The following is a 26,975-nucleotide window of genomic DNA, read 5'->3' as shown; positions in this document are numbered from 1 at the left end:
ATTGGAGTCTTCCAAGGTTCCATTGTCAATTAAGTGTTTCTTGATTGTGCACTTAAGTTGCAAATTCCTTTCTTAAGAAGCTGACCAAATGCCTTACAAAGGCTACTTAAAATCAAACAAGTACACAGCCACTGTTCATAACTTCAAACACAATAATGACACATGCATACACATAGGATGAATATATTCAGTAGATCAGAACCTTCACAGGGATATGTTACATGGCATACGTAGAATCAAACATATTCCAGTTATGTCATATTTACATTCATGAGCATATTTCCAGAAAGCATTATAGGGTGCAACGTCAGAATGGTGTCACCAGGCACTGTGGGATACATACTCACAGTGCATCGCTCATGCTGTCGACAATAGGTACCCCGAATGTGGACACAATATGTTGACAGAGGGAGCAAATGTAGACTCGCTTTAGTGACTTTGCTTTTGTCAATTTTTTCGTGTCACATAAATTTCATTGACAAAACTTGCTAGTGTAGACAAGCCCTTTGTAAATGCTGCTGACTGCCTTGGTCTCCATCCAGCAGTGAGCTGTGCTCCGTCACCAGCCCCACTCCCATTGCTCTAGGCCTTAAACACTATCTGAATCTCTCTCTACAGACTGGAGATCAGTAGCTCATGTCGTCTCAGATGTAAGGGTCCAGCAAGGAATCGGTAGACCATGTCTTTCATCTCCCAGGTCAGCAGCACTGGAGCCAGCATTGACCTTTCACTTGACGAACACTCTGATTATCCTCCCACGAAGATGTTTGCTTTTCACACTGTACATGATTGGGTTCATCAGGGGTGGGACGAGCAGGTAGATGTAGCCCAGAACAATCTGTAGTAAGGGAGAAGAGCTCTTCCCAAATCTGTGTATCAAAGCCAAGCCGATATCTGGTGTGTAGAAGAGCAGGACGGCACAGAGGTGGGAGGTTTCAGAGTAACAGCCGTGTTAGTCTGTATTCGCAAAAAGAAAAGGAGTACTTGTGGCACCTTAGAGACTAACCAATTTATTTGAGCATGAGCTTTCGTGAGCTACAGCTCACTACATCGGATGCATACCGTGGAAACTGCAGCAGAGGTGGGAGACGCAGGTGTTCAGGGCCCTGAGGCACTCCTTGTGGGATGCAACACTCAGCACCATTCTGAGGATCATCAGAGAAGAGAGGTAGATGAGCAGTGAATCTAACCCATCCATGGAAATGGTAAGAAACAAGCCATAGATGTAGTTGACTGTGATATCCGAACAAGCCAGCTTCATGACATCCTGGTGCAGGCAGTAGGAATGGGAGAGGACATTGACTCGACAGTATTGGAATCGTTTCAGGAGAAAGGGGAATGGGGATGATACGGCCACCCCCCTTAGCACACATACCAGTCCCATCTTGAATATTTTCGGCAGGGTTACGATGGAAGTATATCTCAGTGGGTTAGAGATTGCGACAAAGCGGTCAAATGCCATCAACAAGAGTATGGAGGATTCAATGATTGCAAATGAGTGGATGAAGAACAGCTGGGCAAAACAGGCATCGAGGCTGATCTCCCTAGAGTTAAACAAGTATATACCCAGTATTGTCGGTATGGTGGATATCGATAAGTCAAGGTCTGTGATGACCAACATGGAAAGGAAAATGTACATGGGCTCATGGAGGCTTGGATCTGTTTTTATAATGAACAGAATGGTTGAATTTCCCAATATTGAAAAAACATAAATGAAGCAGAAGGGGATAGAGATCCAGAGATGGACCTCTTCCTGCCCAGGTATCCTGGTGAAAAGGAACATTGCAGAGTTGAGTTTGGTGTCATTGACAGCTGACATAATGTACACGGGAGGTCCCAAGAGTTTTGGACTTTCCTTCCTGAAAGGAAAAAGAACAGGTGACAAGGTGATATTTAATGAAACATCATTCTGCTCTCTGTGCAATTCTAGAGACTCCCTGGAGCTCAAGGAAGATCAGCAAAAACATACTCTTGGATTTACACCACGGTTAAGAAGATAGGCACTGCCAGACTGGACCTGCAGTCCATCTAGCTCAGTATCCAGTGACCAATTCTAGATGCTTCAGTGGAAGGTGGAAGAAGCCCTATAATAGGCAGTTATGAGATGACCTGCTCCCAGGAAAAGTTTTCCTCGACACCCACAAGTAAGATGTATTTTGTGGTATAAATCAAGAAGGTTGTGGGCACTTCCAAAACTTTTTAAAACAATCCTCAATACTGGAATTGTATATTCTGGTTACCTATATACACACCCAGTCACTCTTTGAAAGTTTCTCAGCTCTTGGCCCCATTGATATCTTGTGGCTTTGAGTTCCGCAGCCTACTTGAACACTGTTATTTTACAATTTTGACGTTTGCACAGACATCCTTTCTGGCTCTTAACTTCTGAGTATGGCCCATTGTATCACGACATGTATGGAAACACATGGCAAGTGCATGGTGAAAATAGTCATTGTATTTATCTGCCCTGTATAGAAGCTATTCATAAACATGTTTCATTGCCTCATTATATATATATATATATATATATATATATATATATATATATATATATATATATATATATTTCACCTCCTGTGAGTCCAAATTATGCCACTGTCTCTTAAGGTACATGGGATAAATTCTTAGGGCCAGGATCTTAATTCAATAATTGTGACTTGAACTGCATCACTCTTGATTTAAATGTGTAAATTTGATCAGAACTGGGAACTATCAACTTTCCCTTACCAAATGCTTCCGGTAATACAATCTGAGCCCCAAGAATCCCTCCAAGAGAAGCTGAAGTGCTTTGCCTGAATAATGTTGCCTGAATCCAGAGATGTGGATCATCCTACAGCCTTCTCTTCATCCTCATAGGACCTGCATTCTTTCCCCATGCAAGGGATTGTAGTTATCTGGCAAGTTATAAGCTAACATGGACAGTTACTTCTGCTGGATGGGGGAGGGGTTGGCGTCAGACATGGGTGACGTGTGCAAACACTAGGATTCCCCTAATATCCAATCGAGTGTCCAAGTTACTTCTGCCATGCTCATGTAAGAGGTGATATTTGTAAATTTCATACAACCTCTATAACACTCCTCTTTCCTGCACCTCAGCTGTAAAGTTTCCACTACTCTTTCGTGTACACATTCCAACAACTCTACTACAGGCATGTCATGAAAGTTTGATTTGTAATATTTGTATTACAATGAGAAGTTTTGGCAAAACTTTTACACATCTGTACTTTCATACACACAATATTTGACAAGGATGGTGGTGAAGCACTGGAATGGGTTACTTAGGGAGGTGGTGGAATCTCCTTCATTTGAGGTCTTTAAGGCCTGGCTTGACAAAGCCCTGGCTGGGATGATTTAGTTGGGGATTGGTCCTGCTTTGAGCAGGGGATTGGACTACATGACCTCCTGAGGTCTCTTCCAACCCTAATATTCTATGATTTCTCAGGACACAGTGGGACTTGAAATGGAGCGTCTGTCATCTGGATTTCTTCAGAATCTGAAAAGATCGCAGAATCTGAATCTGAAAAGATCAACCCTCACTCAGTCGCTTGTCAGCAAACAAAAATCTAGTAGCTCCCCTGTCCCTGGGTTCACAGCTGACTGGGTCTATTCAGGTTCTGTTCTGTCAGTCTGTAGCCTGTATCTGGATGATCTGCAGCTCTGAATTCCTGCATTCACAATTGAGCCAGAGAGTAAAATTTTGAAAATGGCACTAGGAATCCAGAGAGAGTCCAGAGATGCCGGGAGCTCTGTAACTCTGAGGGGTTTCTACAGGGCAGAGATTCTAGAGCCCTCAGCCATTCAGGAAGCAGACATACACCCTAGACATAGGACCCATTGAGAAATCCTGATGCAAGGCATTGGAATTTTCGTAGTCTGAGCTCACTTTGAATGTCAGATTTCTGTGTAGCTTGAAGAGCCCACCGTGGAGCACAGTTCCCAAGCTGTCTAGCGTTGCCTGTCTTCCAAACCCCTCACTGAGTCACCCCGACAGCCCAGCTGTGTCCTCTGCCACTGCACAGAACATCTGCCAATGGAAACAGTTTCCAGCCTTTCCCCTCCACTTCCCGTTTTAAAGTCAGTGAAACCTGCCAACGTACCCAATTCCTGCTAGAAGGGGAGCCGCTGACACCCGAGGTCTTCACCCTAAGGGACAAGGAGTCATCGGAGTGTTTGCATCAGCAGCAGGCAGTCTCTGTTCAGATAGGGAGGCAACTGTCTTTATGAAGCCTGCCGGCACAGTCCCTTGGGGGCCTGTTGGCCATCAGGGAATGTCAGCTGCCTGGCTTTGTACGCACCAGCTTTAACCCCTGGCGTGACCAATGGCAAACTGCCGGAGGCCAATTCACAGGGGACGCCCGGTGATGCTGCCCAACTGGACGGCAACTCCAGCCCTGCCACAGGCTCTATTCCTGGAATCCGGGCTTGTCGTTACCAGTGGGGGACATAGAGTTAGTGGGGACCCCCATGCGTCGCTTTATCTTTGGGTCCCCCCCCCCCCCCTTGGGACCCAGCCAAGAAAAGAACATTCTCTCTTATCTGCCCCTCCCATTTTTCATTCTGTTTTTCTTCCTCCTCCTCCTCTGTTATAAGTAATAGGAAGTAAATGAAAATAAAGTGAGGTAGCTTGATTGGCGCAGGGGGTTGGGGTGTGTGGGAGGGAGTGTGGGTGCAGGGTGCAGGCTCTGGCCTGGGGCAGGGGGTTGGGGTATGGGAGGGGGTGTCGGGGGTCGGGTTCTGGGAGGAAGTTTTGGTGTGGGTTCTGGACTGGGGCAGGGGGTTGGAGTGCCGGCTCTGGCCTGCGGCAGGGGGTTGGGGCATGGGAGGCCGTGAGGGTGTCGGGCTCTGAGAGGATGTTCAGGTGACGGGTGTGGGTTCTGGGCTGGGCCAGGGCCTTCCAGTGCAGCAGGGGTCAGGGGCATGGCACTTACCTAGGGTGGCGCGGCTCCCAAAGTGACTGGCATTCACACCCCTCTGGCAGCAGCTTCTAGGCCGGGGGGGGAGGGGGCAGTTGGCGGCAGGTGCCACCCCAGTAGCTTCCACTGACAGATGTTCCTGGCCAATAGGAGCTGTGGAGTTAGCGCTCGGGGTGAGGGCAGCACAGAGTGACACCCCCCGGCCCCAGGGGCTGGAGGGACATGCCCACCACTTCTGGGAACGGGGTAGAGGGAGGGAGGCAGAGTGGGGAGGGAGCCACCATCGCCCTGTATGATATTATTGACATAAACTGTGACCATATAGATCATTGTTGCAACCACTGTTATATATTTGCAGCAAATATTGTACAAGAGTTGATATATGAGGTGTCTATGAAAAGGTTATGATTTGTTGGTTAGGATTATGCTATCTGTATGTGTGTATCATTTCGTTGTTGAAGTTATGAATATTGGCTATGTACTTGTATCTAAATGTGTCACATAAGTGAAGCATTTGGTCTACTTCTTGAGAAGGGACTCTGCAGACTAAGTGCCCAATCAAGAAACACTTAACTGACAATGGACTTTGGGAGACTCCAAAGCACATCTGAGTTTTGCTGGGAACGTTCAAACTATCATGTAAACAATGGCACTGGCCTGCAAAGAACTGAGTCATGCATGGACATGTGACTCTAAACTCCATCTTGCTGCTGTGATTTCCACAGTAAGAACAAAGGGGTGTCCTTCTACATGGCAGAGAATATAAAAGGCCTTGGAAATTCCTCCATTTTGTCTTCAATCCTGCTTCTTGCCTCTGGAGGAACTGTGCTACAAACTGAAGCTCTGAAGAATGGACTGAATGACCCATCCCAGCTGTGGATGGACTCCAGAGACTTGATGTGAACCTGCAGTTTATTCCATCACTGCTGCAAGCCTGAACCAAGACCTGTATGAAATTGATTCCATTTAACCAATTTTAGCTCTTATCTATGAAATTCTTTTTTTTTATGAATAAACCTTTAGGTTTTAGATTCTAAAAGATTGGCAACAGCGTGATTTGTGGATAAGATCTGACTTGTATATTGACCTGGGTCTGGAGTTTGTTCCTTTGGGATCGGGGGAACCTTTTTTCTTTTACGGGGGCATTGGTTTTCATAACCATTCACCCTCATAATAAGTGGCACCGGTGATGATACTGGAAAACTGGAGTGTCTAAGGGAACTACTTGTGTGACTTCTGGTTAGCCAGTGGGGTAAAACCAAAGTCCTCTCTGTTTGCTGGTTTGGCATGCCTTATATGTAAAGGATCCCCAGATTTGGGCTGTGATTGCCCTGCTCAAAGCAATTTGTCCAGAATTGACACTCTCAGTTGAGTCCTGGCAGAGACAACATCGTTACACCCCGGCCTGCTGTGCGGCTGCTGGAACATCTCTGTGTGCCCCTGGAGGGGAGCGGGGGAGTGGGTCTGCGGGGCAGGGGGAGCACATAGAAATGCCTCCTGTGACGGGTTGGATCACAGAAACCCCCTGAGAGCTGCCACCTGATGTGCCAAGATGACTTCTGCTCCTGTTTTCCTGCCCTGGCAGCTGAGGACTTCAGTGCCCTGCCTGGTTTAATCAAACCCGCTAGCCTGCTGCAAACCCAGACCCAGGCTTGAACTACATCCCCTAACAGGTGTAGGCTTAACTGAAAGCACCTTACAGAAGTGATCCTGCCTTTAACACTCAGATGCCCAATTCCCAATGGGGTCCAAACCCTAAACAAATCCGCTTTACCCTGCATAAAGCTCATACAGGGTAAACTCATAAATTGTTCACCCTCTAAAACACTGATAGACAGATATGTACTGCTGTCCCCCTCCCCCGCCCCCACAGGTATTAATACATACTCTGGGTGAATTAAGAAGTAAAAAGTGATTTTATTAAATACAGAAAGTAGGATTTCAGTAGTTCCAAGTAGTACCAGACAGAACAAAGTGAATTACCAAGCAAAATAATATAAAAGAGGCAAGTCTATGTTGAATCAAACTGAATACAGATAAAAACCTCACCAGTTCCAGTAAGCTCTCTTTTCCAGACCAGACTCCTTCTAGTCTGGGTCCAGCAATCACTCACACCCACTGTAATTGCTGTCCTTTGTTCCAGGTTCTTTCAGGTATCCTTGGGGGTGGAGATGCTGTCTCCTTAGCCAGCTGAAGACAAAAAGGAAGAGTCTCCCATGGGCTTAACTAGACTTTCTCTTGAGGGTGGAGACCCCCTCCTCTCGCCTATGCAGAGTCCAGCTCCAAGATGGAGTTCTGGAGTCACCTGGGCCAGTCACATGTCCATGCATGACTCTCAGTTTTTACAGGCAGCAGCCATTGCCCAGATGGCATCTTGAATGTCTCCAGGAAGACTTCTTATGTAGACTGCCCAAAGTGACCACTCTCTTTACAATGTGCATGATAATCAAGGTGGGCCATTTCCAGCATAAATCCAAGTTTAACCAGAACGTCTGGGGGTGGGGGGTGGGGGTAGGAAAAAACAAGGGGAAATAGAGAGAAATCTGCTCCTATATAATATTATTATTATTCTATTTTATTTTATTTCAGCAAGATCGTAGCTGTGACAGTGTCATCATTATCGCTCAGCTGCCCTCGAGGTAGCCTTGTGACTAATCGGAACCATAAACAGTGATGACAAGCCTGGAGTCCAGGAGCAGAGCCTGCAGCAGGGCTGGCCTGCAGTCCGGTTGGGTAGCATCTCCACAAATCCCCTGTGATTTGGCCTCCTGCCATTTGCCATTGGCCGTGACGGGGTTAAAGACGATGAACAAGAAACCAAGGAGCTGAGGTTCCTGATGGCCAAGTGGCCCCCCCAGGGACTGTGTGAGCACGCTTCATAAAAACACCTGCCTCCCTATCTGAACAGATACTGCCTGCTGCCCTTGCAACCTTTCCGATGACTCCTTGTCCTTTTGGGTGAAGACCTCTGGTGTCAGCAGCTCCACGTCTACCAGGACCTGGGTACGTTGGCAGGTTTCACTGTCTTTAAAATGCAAAGTGAAGGGGAAAGGCTGAAAGCTGTTTCTATTGGCAGATGTTCTGTACAGCAGCAGAGGACTCAGCGGGGCTGTCGGGGTGATTCAGTGACAGGGGCTGACGGGCAGGCAGTGCTAGGTAGCTTGGGAACCCCATGGCTACATTTGCCCACGCTGCTCTGGGAGTTACTCAAGTTGCACAAAAATCTGACATTCAAAGCGAGCTCGGACTGTTAAAACCCCAATGCCCTGAGTCAGGATTTCTCAAGGGGTCCCATTGCTAGAGGTGCCGTGTTCTCTGGGTCCAATCCAGCCAGTGTCTGAGCGAGAAGAGACCCCATGGAACATCAGAGATTAGTTCCAAAATCATCTCAGGTTTATATTCTCAGGGAAATGTAACCATCAAATGCATGTTCAAAGGTTTTATTCTCTGGCTTGATTGTCAACGCAGGAATTCAGAGCTCTGTTGCTCTGTGGTAAGAGCTGCAATTGGGCATATTTTCATTTCCTCACTGGCTGAGGGCTCCAGCATTTCTACCCTGTAGCTACCCCTCAGAGTTACAGGGCAACCAGTATCTCTGTCCCCGCTCTGGTCTTTGAGTGCCAGATGTCAGGCCTTGTAGTTTTCCCTCTCTTGGGGTGGAATCCCACGATTCTCCCACCCTCAGACTAGGCTCTGGGCTACAACACACTGCGATCGACTGTGCTTGGCGAGCAGGTCCGAGTGTTTGTGGTTCTCCCCTCTGGGAGTCTGTGACCAGTGGTGAGACGAGTGACCAGCCAGCCTTCGAGAACCAAAATACTGTTGAATCTGAACAGCAGGAAGAAAGTGGAACATGGGAGAATCAGAGGGTTTTAAAACAGCAATCTGTACAGATCTCTGACCCCAAGCCCTTCTGCTCTTACGGGGACCCAGGCAGGCTGAGGGCCTTCAGACTTCCCAACAGTGTCTTTGCCTGTCAGTCTGAAGAGATTCTCACAACAGCTGCCCACCTCTGGACAGACTGACAGAACTGGCAAAACAAGCTGTGGAATGCGGCTGGAACTCAGAAACGGGCTCTTCCCAGCTTGTAGCTTCTGTGTTGTCTCTTGTCCTCCCTGGGGTGGTGGCTGAGCGATGGCTTCTCCTGAGCTATTGCTTCCCTTCTTGCTTGTTTTCCAGCAGCCTGCTATGAAACTAGGAAGATCCATATTGGTTTCACCCAATAGAGCCATAACTTAAATATCCCAAATGTTACCCCAATATAGCTCTGCAGCAAACATCCCAAGAACTGGGTTTAACATAAACATTCATTATGGCAGCTCAGCTCCATGTCTGTCACAATGCTGTTCCCAGATGCCAAGTATTTTGTGAATACAGGACAGAGACAATCAAAGTGCGAGCGAGAGAGAGACCAATTAACTACTTTCACGTGGGAAATGAAGTTCCATTTCTATGAATACTCATGCATTTGACTTTCAAATCCACTTCCTGCAAACTCTCATCTTGGATGAATAACCGGTGCTGGGGTTACTATGTACGAGTAAGCCAGAGATCAGGGAATGAATATTTTCTATCCTGACCCCAAGGCTTGTTACCAGTCCAGATACAGGCTACAGACTGACAGAAGAGAACCTGAGGAGAACCAGTCAGCTACTGACCCAGGGACAGAGGAGCTACTAGACTTCTGTTTGCTGACAAGGGACTGAATGAGGGCTGAGACACTGTGATCTTTTCAGATTCTGAAGAAATCCAGGTGACAGACGCTACAGTTTAAGTCCCACTGTAACCTGAGAAATCATCTCTGAAAGAAGAGGAGAGGGGAAGGGATGGGTTGAAGTGTGTGCTAAACTACAGATGTGATAATCCCTCACAAATACGGCTGCAAGTCTTTCCAAAAAGTTATGAGAGAACGGAGCTGCTGGTAGTTGTTTCAGTAGTGTTACAGAGCTGAGGTGCAGGAAAGGGGAGTGTAATATAATATAAATAATTTTTGCCCATCGCCACTTATGTGAGTATGGCTGAAGGAATTTGCACACACAAGTGGATATTAGTGCAAATGTAGTGTTTGCATATTCACCCAATTGTGATGTCAATCCCTCCCCCGCCCAGATGAATTAACTGTCTGTGTAAGCTGGTAACTTGCCAAGTATCTATAGACCCTCCTGCATGGGGAGAGGATGCAGGTCCTGTGGGGATGATCATATGCTCAGGCTCCAGTTAACATTGGCCAGGCAAAGCACTTCAGCTTCTCTTGGAGGGATTCTTGCGGGTCAGAGTCTATCACCAGGAGCATATTGTAAGGGAAAGTTAACAAAGTCCGATTCTGACTGAATTTACACATGTAAACCTGGATCAACCTAGTAGAAGTTACGATTATTGAATTAAGAATCTGGCACTAAGAATTTATCCCATGTGCTGGAAATAGAGAGTGGAATAATTTGAAGTCTCAGGAGTGGAGAAAATAAAAAGTATATCTGTGAGGCAATGAAACACATTTATAAATAGCTTCAATGCAGGACAGATAAATAAAATGACCATCTTCACCATGCACTTCCATGTATTTATGGGCATCATGATACAACGGGCCAACTCAGAAGTGGACAGCTAGAAAGGGTGCCCCCGTGAAGGTCACAATTGTAAAATTACACAGTGCTCAAGTATGCTGTGTGTCAAAGTTTGACTCAGACTCACAATTTATCAGACCACTCTGTTTTATTAGCAAAGCTGCTCTGCTAATACATTTAGCAGTGAGCCCCCCGAGTGGGGCTTGTGTCTTTTACTTTATACAGTTTTTTTTGGAGAACAAGTTACAGAGAAGTTACAGACAAAAGAAGAAAAAGATTTTAGTCACCACCCTTCGAGATCCCTGAGACCAGTCACATATCTTCAATTACCTGCCACCCTTAACAATCTCCTTTAACAGCTTCCAGTTAACTTAAGTAATTGCCCTTCACACCTTCCATTCTGATGCCTGCTTCTTAGATGTGCTGGCTCTATCTTAATTGCTTCTCCATTCAAAAGCTAACTGTCCCTACGTGTGCTCCCTCAGATACTTAGTAACATGTTTTGGCATGCCCTCTCATATACAATGTATCCAGCATGTCCCCTTATACAACGTTATACTTATACAGTGTTATACTTCCACAATTCACCCTTTTGGTCAAGGCTACGCCCATGACCAATGACTTAGTGGATTCCATACATCAATCTTTTTTTTTTTTCCATTACTTTCACTGGTGACATTCAACAACATTAGATTAGCACTCTGGTTAGGGGTAACCTGATGGATGGTGTGTCTTGTGCAGTTTTGGATACAACAAGAAATCAATTGGAAATTTACAAAGGAGCAATAGTATCCCCCAAAGGGCACAGGATGATTTTCACTGGGAGAAGAGGTAGCATTCACATGATATTTGTAGATGGTGCTGTTTTTCTCAGGGAGGCTGTAGGGGGAGCAAGAGATTGAATCTTTGGTTTGGTCCTAGGTTGAGAGGAAGTTTATCTTTCCATACCCGGTTTGCCATTCTCCAATCTTGTTTAAATAGTCCCATACACCATGGGACACGATGTATTGGAGACAGCTGCTCCTCCCTAGATTCAACCCTGTCCCATTACACACCCAGCACCAGTGGCCCTTTCCTTTCACCACACTTATAAGTTTAGGAACATATGTTTTTCCCAGCCCCCAAGTGTCATTTTCCTTCCATGTCCTTTTAAATGGATAGGGTTCTCCAGCAAGCTCTGAGGAATTCAGAGGGATTACCATGGTGGGGATACTAGCTTGTGAGTGAGCTGGGATGTGGCTGCAGACTCAGCAATTAGAAATATTCAGGATCTGGGCTATCTGCACCTGTTGTTGGATGAAAGAATTGTCACTGTCACTCTGGATTCCCCAGACCTTCAGGACACAGGAGCTGAGGATTAAGCTTCTCAAAGGACACATGTTGGAAGCAGGACCCTTTCTGGTTCCGACAACCCCTTTCGAGGGAACCCCAGTCACGGTTTTACGTCCACCAGGCAGCAGGCGCTAGGCTCACTGCTGCATCTTGTTTGTTGTGTCCTGCTGTCTGCTTACCCTCTGCTTCTGGCAACCCTTACGAGAGCGCAGATAATAAGGTATTGCAGGCTGTTCCTCTTTGTCTTCTGGGGTTGAAGCTGGTTCTGCGTGGTCTTGCAGAGGTGCTTGGTCCCCTTGAGGTGGCGCTGGCTTACACTATGAGGCGTGGATCCATGCAGCGATGCCAGATAATTTCACTGCTGTCTGGGTGGTGAGCAGTACCTGGTACGGACCCTTCCACTGGGGTTCCAAGGCGTGCTTCCGAAGGTGGTGCCGCAGGCAGACCCACTCACCAGGCTCAGGGGTGTGACAGGCAGCAGAGGTGGGTTCCCTCGGCCAAGCTGCTCACACCTGCAAATGGAAGGATCTCATAGCTTGCATTAACCCTTTGCAGTACTGGAGGAGTGTGCTGTGAGTTAGGTTTAGGTCTGGGGCTGGGGTAATAGTAGCCATTGTTCGCATAGGGCGTCCCATGATGATTTCAAATGGACTCAATTTGTGTCTCTGGGATGGGGATGACCGAATTTCCATAAGGGCCAGTGGTAAAGCAGCTGGCCAGTTTGACCCTGCGGAACTACAGATTTTTGCCAGCTTATTTTTAAGCACACCATTTTGCCTTTCAACTGCCCCTGCACTCTGTGGATGGTAAGGGCAGTGCAACAGGTGGGTGACATGTAATACCTGGTTTAGATGTTGAACAATTTTTCCAGTAAAATGTGTTCCCCGGTCACTAGACAAAGTGGCAGGAATTCCCTTGGTAGGGATAATGTGGTTTAACAGGCATTTTGCAACGGACAATGAATCAGCTTTGCGACAGGGAAAGGCTTCAATCCAACCCGAAAACAGACATATTATAACTAAAATGAATTAATATTTCTGACACTTTGGCATTTATACAAAATCAAGTTGCCAGTGTAGGAAAGGTGCTTGAGGCAAACCCCGGAACCCTTGTGTTACTTTTACAGATTTGCCGACATTGTGGCTTTGACAAGTAACACAAGCGGCACAGTGGCGGGTTGCAAAGGAGCTGAAATGGGGAGCCCACCACCCCGCCTTACTCATAGCAGAGACCATCCCCTCCTTGCCGACATGTGAAACACCATGTAGCAGGGCGGCTAGAGATGGGTAGAGTGAGAGGGGGGGCTACAAAGGTACCGGTGGGCAATCGCCAAAGGGAATCAGAATGCAAAGAGCAACCCAAAGCACTCCAGGAGTCTTTCTCTGTTTCTGGGGCAGAATCCTGGAGCTGAGCGAGATGAGACAGGGATGGTGGCATTACAGAGACAGAGAGGGGACCAAGAAATGCTTCTGGTGAAGGTTTTATAGTGGCAGCATGTTTTGCAGCAGCATCAGCAAGTGCATTACCTTTTGCCACCTCAGTGTCTGCCGCTGGGTGGCCAGTACACTTAACAATTGCCAAGGCAGACGGTAGTAAAACTGCATACAGGAGGGCGGCAATGTAGGGGCCATTCTTGATAGGGGTACCAGTAGAGGTAAGAAAACCTCGAGCCTGCCAGAGGGTTCCAAATTCATGCACAACCACAAAGGCATACCGAGAATCAGTAAAAATAGTAGCAGAGAGCCCCATGGCTAGAAAGCAGGCACAGGTTAGAGCAATCAGTTCAGCCACCTGGGCAGAGGTCACAGAGGGTAAGGGCGCAGCTTCTATGGTCTCAGAGAGAGAGACCACAGTGTACCCTGCAAGAAGGTGGCCTTGGTCATTTCTATAACAGGACCCATCAGTGAATAATACCAGGTCAGAGTTAGGGAGAGGTACATCTGAAAGGTCGGGGTGCGGGACAGTGATAGCAGAGACAGTTGCAAGGCAGTCATGGGGTTCACCATCACTAGGTAAAGGAAGGAGGGTAGCAGGGTTTAACCGGGAGCAGCGCTTAATAGTGATATGTGAGGCTGAAAGCAGCAAAAGTTCATACCTAGTGAGGCGAGCAGAGGAGAGGTGAGCAGTGTTGCGTTGCAGAAGGAGAGTTTCCACAGAATGGGGAACCATGAGAGTGAGAGGAGAGCGGAGGACAAGGGACTCAGACATCTCAACCAGGCGTGCTGCAGCAGCTACAGCGCGTAGGCAAGGGGGTAAACCCTGGGCTACAGGGTCCAAGGTTGCAGAAAAATAAGCCACCGGGTGATTTCTGTCACCGTGCTCCTGAGGAAGAACCCCGAGGGCACAAGCAGATTGTTCGTGACAGAAAAGGGTAAAAGGATTGTCATAGTTAGGTAACCCTAAGGCAGGGGCAGATGCTAAATTCTGCTTAAGGGAGATGAAAGCAGCATTTGCTTCAAGTGGCCATGGCATGGGGTTAGGTACAGAGGATCGAGTGAGTTCTTGGAGTGTTTTAGCCAGAGAAGCATATTGGGGAATCCATTGCCTACAGAACCTTATCATGCCTAAGAATTTTCTGACCTGGCGTGGAGAGCAAGGCTGGGGAAAGCTAAGGATGGCTTGTATCCAGGCCGGATAGAGTGTACGGGAGCCCAGGAGAGAAGGAAGCCTAGGTATGTGTCAGAGGTTTGGCAGAGCTGCAATTTTGTGCGAGAAGCCTTATGACCCTTGTTTGCGAAAGCTGTGAGAAGTGTTAGTGAATCAGTTTCTGAGGCAGACAGAGAGGGGGAGCACAGGAGTAAGTTGTCCACATATTGGATCTGTGTGGATCCTGATGGGTAAACCAGATCAGCGAGATCCCTGGCTAGGGCTTGAGAAAAATAGGATGGACTCTCTGTATACCCCTGGGGAAGGGTAGTCCATGTATATTGCTGACCCTTGTAGGAGAAGGCAAAGAGATACTGGGATTCAGAGTGAACTGGGACAGAGAAGAAAGCGGAGCACAAATCTCCAACAGTAAAGTGGGTTGCATTTGAAGGAATAGACGCTAGTATTGTAGCAGGGTTAGGAACCACTGGAAAAGAAGGTATGACAATACGGTTAATAGCTCGAAGGTCTTGAACAAATCACCATGATTTGCCATCAGCCTTTTGAACTGGGAGGATAGGGGTGTTACAGGGGCTGGAACAAGGGACAATGATTCCTTGTTCTTTTAATGCAGATATAACTGGAGCAATCTCAGCCTCTGCCTCAGGATTCAAAGGATACTGAGACAGGCGAGGCAGAAGTTTGGAATTGTCTACAGTAATCCGAACTGGGTCAGTATTTAATCGGCCCACTTCAGATGGGTGAGATGGCCATAGGGAGGGAGGAACCTGAGAGATTAGGTGCTCTAGGGACGGAGTTAAGGGACAGCAAGGGACCGGAGTGGAGAGGGAAGTTTCAGACAGCAGGGAGGCTACAGAATCACATAAGAAAGACTGAGGGATTTGCAGATAGACAGCATCTGGGGAGCAGTAAATAGAACAGCCAAGTTTGCATAACAAGTCCCTTCCCAGAAGGTTTGCAGGGGTGGAATCAGAGAGGAGGAATGCATGCTCCTCAGAGAGGGGACCGACCTGAACAGACAAAGGTTTTGAGAGGGGAAAAGAGGTAGGGATCCCTGTAATGCCAACAGCAGACACAGATTTTCCAGATCGGGGAACCTCAGGCAAGTCAGTGGTGCGGATTGTAGAAAGAGAAGCTCCAGTATCAACAAGGAAAGGGAGAGAGAGATCATTTACAGTCAGGACACATTCTCCAGTAGGGGACAGAGGTAATAAGGGAGCTAAACCTTTGTGAGGTTCCCCAGCATCCCGTCATTGTTGGGGTGAAAAATAGGGTTGGGGATCAGCTGGAGGAACCAGCGGGGGGTTCACTTGATTTCCCATACAATTATTAGGTCGTCTTGGACACTCTTTTTTCCAGTGTTCAGGCTGTTTACAGTAGTTACAAACCCCAGTTAATGCAGCCCCCCGCCCCCTTCCGCAACCCCGTCCCTGTCCCCGGTGTGGTCTGCTTAGTCCTGAATAATGCTGTATCTGCAGAGCCATTAACTTTTAGGAGGACTGTTCCTCCTTTTCTTTTAAAGTGTGGTGGCAATGCTCTGCTACCGCCAGCAATTTGTCCATGGTTTCAGTCTCCCATCCCACACTTATTCGTTTTAACATGCTGCCTGTGGCAGGGAGAAGACCATCAACAAATGCATGTGCCAAGGCCCCCTGCCCATTTACATCGGGCTCTGGTATTCCTGAATGTTGTAGGAAAATATCAGTTAGCCGGGACCTATAGTCACCTGGGCTTTCTCCTTGCCCTTGCTTACAGCAATGTATTGCTGTCCAGTTTGTTTTAGGAGACCACACTTTGGGAATGGCTTGATGCAGGCGCATCCAAAGAGCCATACACCGGTCTCTGTATGCCGAATCTGGGCCAGTACTTTTTATGGTTGAGTGGCATGCCTCAGCTGGCCAGTCTGCGGCAGCCAAACATTTTTCATAAAAACTGGCAGGAGCTAACAATTTACACAGTTGGAGGAGATCTGTCTCAGAGGGTTCATAGGTTTCACAGATTAACAGAAACTCCTCAGCAAATTTGACAGAGTTTTCCTGTGGTTTGGGAAAACTTTTAACTATAGATAAAAGTTCTGTACGAGTCCAGGGCTTATAATCCCATATGGACTCACTTTCTCCTATCTTAAGGACTCGTAAGGGTGCCACAACAGTTTGATCAGAGTCTCTCATTAACCTCCCATCAGGTTCTCTTTTCCAAGAAAAGATGTCAAGAGAATCTTTGCAGTCTGCTTTGGATTTCTTCTTCATAATATTTTGCAGAGCTGCGAGGCCAATGAGTGTATCTTCACTTTCATTATCTGTAGTCACTGAAGATTTTTTCTTTTCTGATTTCTTATTTGCACAGGAGTATGGTGGGGGTTGGGTTTGATCCGTATCATTGCACAGGACTGGACAAAGGGGAGTGCTCGGACTAGTGGTGGGAGAGACTGCATCCATTTGAACTGTTAGTTTTTTGATAGAATTTTTAAGAGAGGTGAGTTTTGACTCAGTCCATCTACGATTTGCCTCTTCCCACCAGTGCATGAAGCAGTCTACTTCTCCTCTCTCCAATTTGGTTTTTGGGAGGACGAGTTTGCTTTTTAAAGCATCCACTCTATCCTTGTCCCAAGAACCTAACAGTGGCCACTGTAATTTGGGGTTCTCTAGAGCTAATTTGGACCATTTTTCAAGAAACCTACAAGAGTCCGGACCCCTCCTAAAATACATAAAATAAGCTGGAGTTCCCTTAGGGAACTGTTCTACCTTAGACTTCTGACTACCCATCCAGGAGGACTTCACACAGCACTCACACAAGAAGGAAATTCGTGCTCAGCAGAACGGTGCCCGGTGCAAAACACAGAAAGGACCCCACAGGCTACTGCCTCAACTGCCCTTGCTTTCACACCAGGGGTTATACCCAAGGCGTGGTGCGGCTGCAGCTGTGCAGATTCCACTTATTCAGACCGTGGGGACGGGGACCCCTTGGTCAGCCAGTCTCCGGACAGAGATGGCTCCCAGATTCACACACACACCACGGGGAAGACTGATAGACACAAAGACAAGACAGTCCTCAAACCGGTTAAAGCACAAAAAATAATAATTACCTGAGACGTCTGACTCCAGAAGCTGGATCCAAAGACCCCTACCCAAACAGAGTGGGAACCACCAAGTTCAATGGCGTAGACTGCACTGCTGCTGTGTACCTTTCTGTCTTGTGGAGGATCACTTGGACTAAGCCTCCAGGTGCCGGCTACCACGATCGTCCTGCAAGGCAGTCAGGGATCACACAGCCTCAGTGAAGCTGCTTGCCATCTTGGTGGGACCTCCAAATTGTCAAAGTTTGACTCAGACTCACAATTTATCAGACCACTCTGTTTTATTAGCAAAGCTGCTCTGCTAATACATTTAGAAGTGAGCCCCCTGAGTGGGGCTTGTGTCTCTTAATTTATACAGCTTGCTGGAGAACAAGTTACAGAGAAGTTACAGACAAAAGAAGAAAAAGATTTTAGTCACCACCCTCCGAGATCCCTGAGACCAGTCACGTATCTTCAATTACCTGCCACCCTTAACAATCTCCTTTAACAGCTTCCAGTTAACTTAAGTAATTGCCCTTCACACCTTCCATTCTGATGCCTGCTTCTTAGACGTGCTGGCTCTATCTTAATTCCTTCTCCATTCAAAAGCTAACTGTCCCCACGTGTGCTCCCTCAGATACTTTGTAACATGTTTTGGCATGCCCTCTCATATACAATGTATCCACCATGTCCCCTTATACAACGTTATACTTATACAATGTTATACTTCCACACTAGTATGGGAGGAGCGTGAGGAACTCACCCTTCAGTTGATGAACATCCTGATTATCTTTGCATGAAGTTGTTTGCTTTTCACACTGTACACAATGGGGTTCATTAGGGGTGGGACCAGCAGATAGAAGTAGCCCAGGACAAACTGAAGCAAGTGAGAAGAGCTATTCCCAAATCTGTGTATCACAGACAAGCCGATCTCTGGTATGTAGAAGAGCAGGACAGCACAGAGGTGGGAAACGCAGGTGTTCAAGGCCCTGAGATACTCTGCATGGGACACGACATTCAGCACTGTTTTGATGATCATCACATAAGAGAGGAAGATGAGCAACGAGTCCGACCCAATGGTTAAGACTAGAGTAGACACGTCATAGATATTGTTGACTGTGATATCCGAACAAGCTAGCTTCATGACCTCCTGATATATGCAGTAGGAATGGGAAAGAATATTAGTTCGACAGTATTGGAACCATTTCAGCAGAAAAGGGAATGGTAATACTAAGACCACCCTTCTTACCACAAACAGCAGTCCCATTTTGGATAACCTCCATGGGGTTAAGATGGAGGCATATCTCAGTGGGTTACAGATTGCAATGAAGCGGTCAAAGGCCATCAACAAGAGGAAGGAGGATTCCATACATTGAAGCAAGTGGATGAAGAACAGCTGGGCAAAACAGGCATCAAGGCTGATCTCCCTAGAGTTGAACAAGAACATGCCCAGTATCGTTGGTATGGTAGATATTGATAAGCCAAGGTCCGTGATGGACAACATGGAAAGAAAATGTGCATGGGCTCATGGAGGCTTGGATCTGTTTTATAATGAACAGAATGACTGAATTTCCTACTATTGAAATAACATATATTAAGCAGAAAGGGACAGAGATCCAGAGATAGACGTCTTCCTTTCCAGGTATCCCGGTGAGAAGGAAAATTGTAAATTGGAATTTGGTATCATTGACAGCTGACATAATGGACTGGGCAGGTTCAAGGAGTTTTCAGCGTTCCTTCCTGAAAGGAAAAAGAACAGAAGACTAGCTGATATTTAATTAGACATCTTTCTGCTCTGAGTGCAAGTCTAGAGACTCCCAGGAGCTCAAGAAAGATCAGCAAAAACACACTCTTGGATTTACACCATTAATAGGAAGACAGGCACTGGCAGACTGGATCAGACCTGTAGCCCATCTAGTGCACTATCCAGTGGCCAGTTCCAGAAGCTTCAGAGGCAGGTGGAAGAAACCCTGCAATAGGGAGCAATGAGATAACCAGCACCCAGGGAAAGTTTCCCCTTGACAACCACTAGTTAGACATATTTTGTGGTGTAAATCAGGAGGGTCTACAGCCCTTTCCAATTACCCCTATAACCATCCAGCCCCTCTTTGAATCCTGCTATAGTCTCATCCCCAGTGATATCTTGTGGCTGGGAGTTCCGCAGCCTATTTGATAACTGTGATTTTACAGTTGTAACTTTCACATAGACACCCTTTCTGGCCCTTCACTTCTGAGTGTGGCCCATTGTATCATGACTCGTGCATGAACACATAGCAAGTGCATGGTGAAAGCGGTCGTTGTATTATCTGTCCTCCATTGAAGCTATTTGTAAATGTGTTTCATTGCCTCATTATATACATTCTTTTCACTTTCTCCACTCCTGTCAAGGTTCCCTCCCTACTGTGAACTATAGGGTACAGATGTGGGGACCCGTATGTAGGACCCCCAAAGTTTATTTCTACCAGCTTAGCTTAAACACTTCACCAAGGCACAAATCCTTCCTTGTCCTTGGATGGGTTCTCCTGCCACCACCAAGTGAGTTAGAGAAAAATTCAGGAAAAGGACCACTTCGAGTTCCTGTTTCCTTAAAATATCCCCCCAAGTCCCATAACCCCTTTCCTGGGGAGCCTTGAGAATAATCTAGTACCAAATACGTAAACCAGATTCTTCAAAAACAGAACTTTATTATAAAGAAGTAAAAGAAGCACCTCTATAAAATCAGGATGGAAGGTAACTTTACAGGGTAATCAGAATAAAAAAAACAGAGGATTCCCCTCTAGGTAAACTTTAAAGTTACAAAAAGCAGGGATAAATCTCCCTCTACGCAAAGGGAAAATTCACAAGCTAAAAACAAAAGATAACCTAACACGCCTTGCCTTATTTACTTAGTCTTTTTGCAATACTGAGACAAACAAAGCCTTCTTCCACCCCCCTCCCCACAACCCCAATTTGAAAATATCTTCTTTCCCCATTGGTCCTTTTGCTCAGGTGCCAACCAGGTTATTTGAGCTTCTTAACCCCTTACAGGTAAGGAGGAATTCTAGGCTACCCTCAGCTGTATGTTTATGAGAACTCATCAGAGTCAAAATTCTGCCACTGCCTCTTTGTAGCACATGGGATCAATTCGCAGGGCCAGGTTCTGAATTCAGTAACAGTGACTTCAACTGCATCACTCCAGATATAAATGTGTAAATTCGATCAGAACTGAACTCTGTTAACTCTCCCTTACCAAATGCTCTTGGTGATACACCCTGACTCTCAAGAATCCCTCCAAGAGAAATTGAAGTGCTTTGCCCGGTCAGCATTGACTGATTCCAGAGAAATCAATCATCCAACAAGATTCTCTTCACCCTAACAGGAACGGCATCATCTCCCCGTGCAATGATCTGTGGATATCAGGCAAGTTACAAGATAAGACTGACAGTTACTTCAGCTGGGGGGAAGGGTTGGCTTCACAAATGGGTGAATAATGCAAACACTAGTTGTGCACTAATACCTAGCTGAGTGTGCAGGTTACTTCAGCCATGAATGCGTAACAGTTGATGGGTGTAAATTATGTACAACCTCTATTGCACTCCCCTTTGCTGCACCTCGACTCTGCTCTTTGCAGTAACACAGGCCAGCGGTTCTGTACTCTCAGGGCTGTTTGGAAAGCCTTGCACAAGTCTTGCATAGTAAATGAATGCAGGACCTTAATGTATGTGTTAGAAACAGCTTCCTGTGAGTTACCAGGAGATAGTATCATAGAATGGTTCACTGAACAAAACAATTAATAGCACAAACCCATTGCAACCAGGATGTGGAGTACTTCTGAAATAGTTTCTAAAAAGGACATTAACTGTGTCACTGAAAATTAACCACTCTTTGTTTTAGGAATCAGAATTGCCTGAGGCTTTTTTTATTTTAAAGAGTCAGCATAGCCCCACACAGCAGGAGAGTAGGACAGCACAATCCCTTCCCTTTTGGGGGCTTTGTGACCAGCACTACATAGTCCAACCCAGCCTCCTTCAAAGTAGACGGTTTATTGTCAAATAGCACAAAGCATTAGAGAAAATGGTTTTAAAATAACAGGCAGCTGTCACACATCTACACTCATCCATCTCACATCTCTCTACCAACTAAGTTAGACAGGGTTTGCTCTGGAGATAGAGGAACAGAGCTGGCCCATCTTACGTTCTTTTGGAAAGCCAAGGAGCTCTTGGGACACAGCTTAGTTACCCTGTGTCTATGAGAGCATCTTCCCATCTTTTGGCCATTTTCTTGTGGAAGCAGCCTTTGCTGAAACCTGTGTGAGCCTGGGCCCAGTCACCACAGTGCTCAGCCATGTCCATGTTACAGAGCTGAGGTGTGAAACTGACTTTTGCCCCGAGACTGCTTTCTCTCAGCCAGACATCTAAGATGAGGCCCCAGTGACCCTTGCTCCACTGTTTGGCAGTTAGACCCATTGAGCCTCAACGGGTTGCAAATACCGATCGGGTGACTGTGCTGAAACTCCTGGTATCCCTGTGACACTCCATCACTCCCCTCAGAAATCCACTACCGACCCTTCACTCTCAGCCCCGAGCACCCCCAAATGTGTCGCAGACACTAAGGTGCTGGAATCATGGGGCTTCCCAGAGGCCAGCTGTCACAGGAGGCTGTTGTAAGAAGCCTTTTATCAACAAATGTCAGAGGTGATGCTCTATGGAACCCTGACACCGCCCTGATCTTAGGGTCTCAGAGTGTCTGAGCACCTGGAATGTCTCGCCACTGCTGTGAGGCAGGGCAGGGCTCTTATCCACCTGTGCAGAGGCTGAGAGACAGCCAATGGCTTGGCCATGGTGACACATGGCAAGGGAAGCAAACCCAGCAGTCCTGAGTCACAGAGCAGTGTCTGGAGCACAGAACCAGACTTCCAGTCACCAGAGTGGTGACAGGCCTGGCTGGATTCTCTGCTATACCAGCAGATCTCCCCTCTGCGCTGTGGAGATTGAGGATGGTAAGGAGAGGTTTGATTCACTGGCCTGTTCTCACCCTACCGCAGTGGAGTTTAGGGCAGCCTGGGGGCTGGGCTGGCATGCTGTAGCAATGCGGCCTCTGACGGGACACCTCTGAAATTATCAATTCAGGACAAATTGCTTGGAGCAGGGCAGTCACAGCCCAAGGCTGTGGGTCCTTCACAACTAAGGCACACCAAACCAGGCAAACACAGAGAACTTCGGTTTTACCCCACTCGCGAACCAGAAATCATTTAAGCAATTCCCTCAGACACTCCAGTTTCCCAGTATCACCGCTAGCATCACTGCTTATGGAAATGAATGGTTATGAAAACCAACACCCCAGTGAAAGGAAAAAGGGTCTCCTGATCCCAAAGGACCAAACCCCAGACCCAGGTCAATATAAAAGTCAGATCTTACCCACAAATTATGCTGTTGCCAATCTTTTAGAATCTAAAACCTAACGGTTTATTCATAAAAGAGAGAAATATAGATGAGAGCTAAAATTGGTCAAAGTAATCAATTACATACAGCAATGGCAAAGTTCTTGGTTCAGGCTTGCAGCAGTGATGGAATAAACTGCAGGCTCAAATCAAGTCTCTGGAGTCCATCCACAGCTTGGGTGGGTCATTCAGGCCATTATTAGGAGCTTCAGTGTAGCAAAGTTCCTCCGGGGTAAGGAGCAGGATTGAAGACAAAATGGAGAAGATGCAGCTGCCTTTTATAGTCTCTGATTCCAAACACAAGCTTCCCAGCACAGGGCATGGTAAAACCAGTTCTGTCCATAGGCATGTCCCTGCCTTCCTCGCTGAGTCACAAAGTGTACCTGCCTTCTTTCAAAGGGTCAATTGTACAGCTGATGATTGGCCATCAAGCAGGCTAGGTACTGCTAATGCCAAATTATCTGGGGTGTCACCCAGAAGTATAGCGCAAGTTTGGAATACAGACAGCATAGAACCAATACATATAACTTTAAGTACAACAGCAATACATGCATACAGACAGCATGATCATCCCCAGCAAATCATAACCTTTCCATAGACACCTTACACAACAAGCTTTACCATATTTGGTGCCACCATAAGACCTTGGTTGCAACAATGATCAATACGGTCACAGTTCATGTCAATAACTTCACACATACTCCCATTGGTAACAGCTTCTTAGAACACAGCACACTCTGGCTAAGTCGCTGAGCACAGATGCCACCTTAGGGTGCCTCGTTCAGGCCTGAGGTGGCCCTGAAGGCACGCTGACCTTCCCTCTGAGATTCTTGCAGTGGCTTACTCTCAGCCTGGGATACTTAAAAGAGGAGCCCCCTTTGTGGGGTCACATTAATTTAGTCTTCTCCAAAACACAGGCTCTCCGATCCTCCAGCCCCATCTTCCTCCTTTACTCAGGAACATCCCCACCATCTTGCTTGCTGGGGTGACATTTGTTTCAGACTTGCCATATCCCCTACTCTCCTTTTTCCCCTGAAGCCCCACCCTGTATCCCACCTCTTCCCACTAAGCCCTGCCTCCTGCTTCTCCACTTTCCCTGATGCTCCGCCTTACATGCAGACCTGAGTCAGACTATGGTAAGAGCTGCTCCGGGAGCACTGGCTGCTGTGAGGAGCTCCAGACTGTTCACTTTCCCTGACTTGTACATCCTTGGGGGTAAAATGTGGGGAGTCTGGGGCAGCTCACAGTGGCTGTGGTTGTCTGGGCAGCTCTTACCACGGCCCAGCTCTGGCTTGCAGCCAGAAGAGAGAGCAAAGTCTCAGTTAAAGGAGAATAGTACGGGTGGGGCCTTGGGGGAAGAGATGAGGCAAAGAGAGCAGCCTCAGGGAAATAGGAACCAGGATGGAATAGGTGGCCATTGCCGTCACTCATGTTTTTTCTCTCTTCTTTCACACATGCTGGAGCTGGGTGAAGAACTGACCTTTCATTTGATGAAGGCCCTGATTATCCTCACACGAAGTTGTCTGCTTTTCACGCTATACACGATTGGGCTTATCAGGGGCGGGACCAGCAGGTAGACGTATCCCAGGAGAATCCTAAGTAAGTGAGAAGAGCTATTCCCAAATCTGTGTATCACAGCCAGGCCAATGTCTGGTATATAGAAGAGCAGGACGGCGCAGATGTGGGAGAAGCAGGTGTTCAGGGCCCTGAGGCACTCCGTGTGGGATGCGATGCTCAGCACTGTTTTGAGGATCATCACATGAGAGAAGAAGATGAGCAGCGAGTCCAACCCCAATGTGAAAACTGTAGTAAACATGCCGTAGATGGTGTTGACTATGATATCTGAACAAGCCAACTTCATGACATCCTGGTGCAGGCAGTAGGGATGCGAGAGGACGTTGGCTCGACAGTATTGGAACCTTTTCAGGAGACAGGGGAATGGTGATGCTACAGCCACCCCTCTTACCACAAACACCAACCCCATCTTGGCTATTCTCGGTGGAGTTAAGATGGAGGCATATCTCAGTGGGTTACAGGTGGCAACAAAGCGGTCAAAGGCCATGAACAAGAGTACAGAAGATTCAATTTTTGCAAGAAAGTGGATGAAGAACAGCTGGGCAAAACAGGCATTAAGGCTGATCTCCCTAGAGTTAAACAAGTATATGCCCAGGATTGTCGGTGTGGTGGATATCAATAAGCCAAGGTCTGAGACGGCCAACATGGAAAGGAAAATGTACATGGGCTCATGGAGGCTTGGATCTGTTTTTATAATGAACAGAATGACTGAATTTCCAAATATCGAAATAGCGTACATTAAGCTGAAGGGGATAGAGATCCAGATATGGACGTCTTCCTGCCCAGGTATCCCAGTGAAAAGGAATACTGCAGAGTTGAATACGGTTTCATTCGCAGCTGACATAATGGACTGGGCCATTCCGAAGAGTTTTGAGATTTACTTCCTAAAATAAAAAAGAACAGGAGACTAGATGATATTTAATGAGACATTTTTCTGCTCTCTGTGGCACTTGAGAGACTTTCAGGAGCTTAAGGAAGATCAACAAATACATATCGTTGGATTTGCAGCACCAATAGGAAGATAGGCACTGCCAGAGTGGATCAGACCCGCACTTCATCTAGCCCAGTATCCAATGACCAGTTCCAGATGATACAGAGGAAAGTGGAAGAAGCCCTGCAATAGGCAGCTATGAGATAACCTGCTCCCAGGAAAAGTGTCCCCCTGACACCAACTGGTTAGGCATATTTTGTGATGTAAATCTGGAAGGTTTAGAGCTCTTCCAAGACTTTAAAAAACAAATCCTCATGACTGTAATTGGATTTTCTGGTTACCCATATCAACCTCCAGTCCTTCTTTGAATCATACTTAGCCCTTGGCCCCATTCATATCTTGTGGCTTTGAGTTCCACAGCCTACTTGAGCACTGTGTGATTGTACAGTTGCGACCTTACTAAAGACACCCTTTCTGGCCCTCCACTTCTGAGTGTGACCCGTTGTATCATATGTATCAGATGGTAAAGACATGGCAAGTGCAGTGAAAAGAGTCATTCTATATAGCTGAAAACAGTGATTCTATTTAGCTGTCCTGCATTGAAGCTACGTATAAACAGGTTTTATTGCCTCTGTAGAGGTTATGATCTACTGAATCTATTAATCCTGTTTGTATGCATGTCTCATTTCTGTATTTGAAATTATGAATATTGGCTGCATACTTGTTTAATTCTGAGTAGGTTTCAGTGAAGCAATTGGTCAGCTTCGTGAGAAAAGATTATTCTCAGTCAGTGCCCGATCAAGAAGCCCTTATGCCAACAATGAACTAGGAGATGCCGATCCACATCTGGGCTTTCCCAGGAATGTGGCTTGGCTGATAGGGAACTCAGTCATGCGTGGACATGTGACTTGCCCGGGGGACCCCAAAACTCCATTTTGCAGCTGGACTTTGTCTAGGGGAGTGGAGGGGATCTCCACCCACAAGATGTTCTATCTGTTACTACTTGGAACCTCTTAAATCCTACTTTCTGTATTTAATACAATCACTTTTCACTTTTTAATTGACCCAAAGTATGTATTAATACCTGGGCAGGGAGGCAAACAGCTTTGAATATCTCTCTATCAGTGTTATAGAGGGTGAACCAACTGATGAGTTGTTACCCTTCCCTTCATAAATATAAAGGGAAGGGTAACCACCTTTCTGTATACAGTGCTACGAAATCCCTCCTGGCCAGAAGCAAAGTCCTTTTACCTGTAAAGGGTTAAGAAGCTCAGGTAACCCGGCTGGCACCTGACCCAAAATGACCAATGAGGGGACAAGATACTTTCAAACCTGGAGGGGGGGGAAAGGCTTTTGTCTGTCTGTGTGATACCTTTGCCGGAAACAGATCAAGGATGCAAGCCTTCCAACTCCTGTAAAGTTAGTTAGTAATCTAGCTAGAAAATGAGTTCGGTTTTCTTTGTTTTGCCTTGTGAAATTCGCTGTGCTGGAGGGAATGTGTATTCCTGTTTTTTGTGTTTTTTTGTAAACTAAGGTTTTGCCTAGAGGGATTCTCTGTGTTTTGAATCTAATTAGCCTG

The 26,975-nt window shown here is 46.7% G+C and overlaps 2 protein-coding genes and 1 pseudogene across 3 annotated transcripts in view; 1 reads left to right on the top strand and 2 right to left on the bottom strand.

Annotated features, from left to right (window-relative positions):
- LOC311513750 (olfactory receptor 51G2-like) overlaps positions 1–26,975 on the top strand; it is a gene marked incomplete at both ends in the record, with an annotated part of 92,854 nt that overhangs the window by 9,404 nt on the left and 56,475 nt on the right. The window lies entirely within an intron of this gene.
- On the bottom strand, positions 728–19,171 carry LOC311513254 (olfactory receptor 51F2-like; annotated as a pseudogene). Its single transcript has 3 exons — positions 18,251–19,171; positions 1,091–1,859; positions 728–934 (listed from the first exon to the last, which is right to left on the bottom strand). The product of its transcript is annotated as an olfactory receptor 51F2-like (transcript).
- On the bottom strand, positions 24,374–25,309 carry LOC311513501 (olfactory receptor 51G2-like; the record flags this gene model as incomplete). Its single annotated transcript, XM_084615380.1, has 1 exon — positions 24,374–25,309. One exon carries the CDS (start codon positions 25,307–25,309, stop codon positions 24,374–24,376), a length of 936 nt encoding a protein of 311 aa, XP_084471506.1.

Source organism: Lepidochelys olivacea (genome assembly GCF_965140295.1).
Source record: "Lepidochelys olivacea isolate rLepOli2 genome assembly, chromosome: 1".
Lineage (NCBI taxonomy): Eukaryota > Metazoa > Chordata > Testudines > Cheloniidae > Lepidochelys > Lepidochelys olivacea.
Note: the sequence above shows the minus strand (reverse complement) of the source record. Positions and strands in the feature narration are given on the sequence as shown.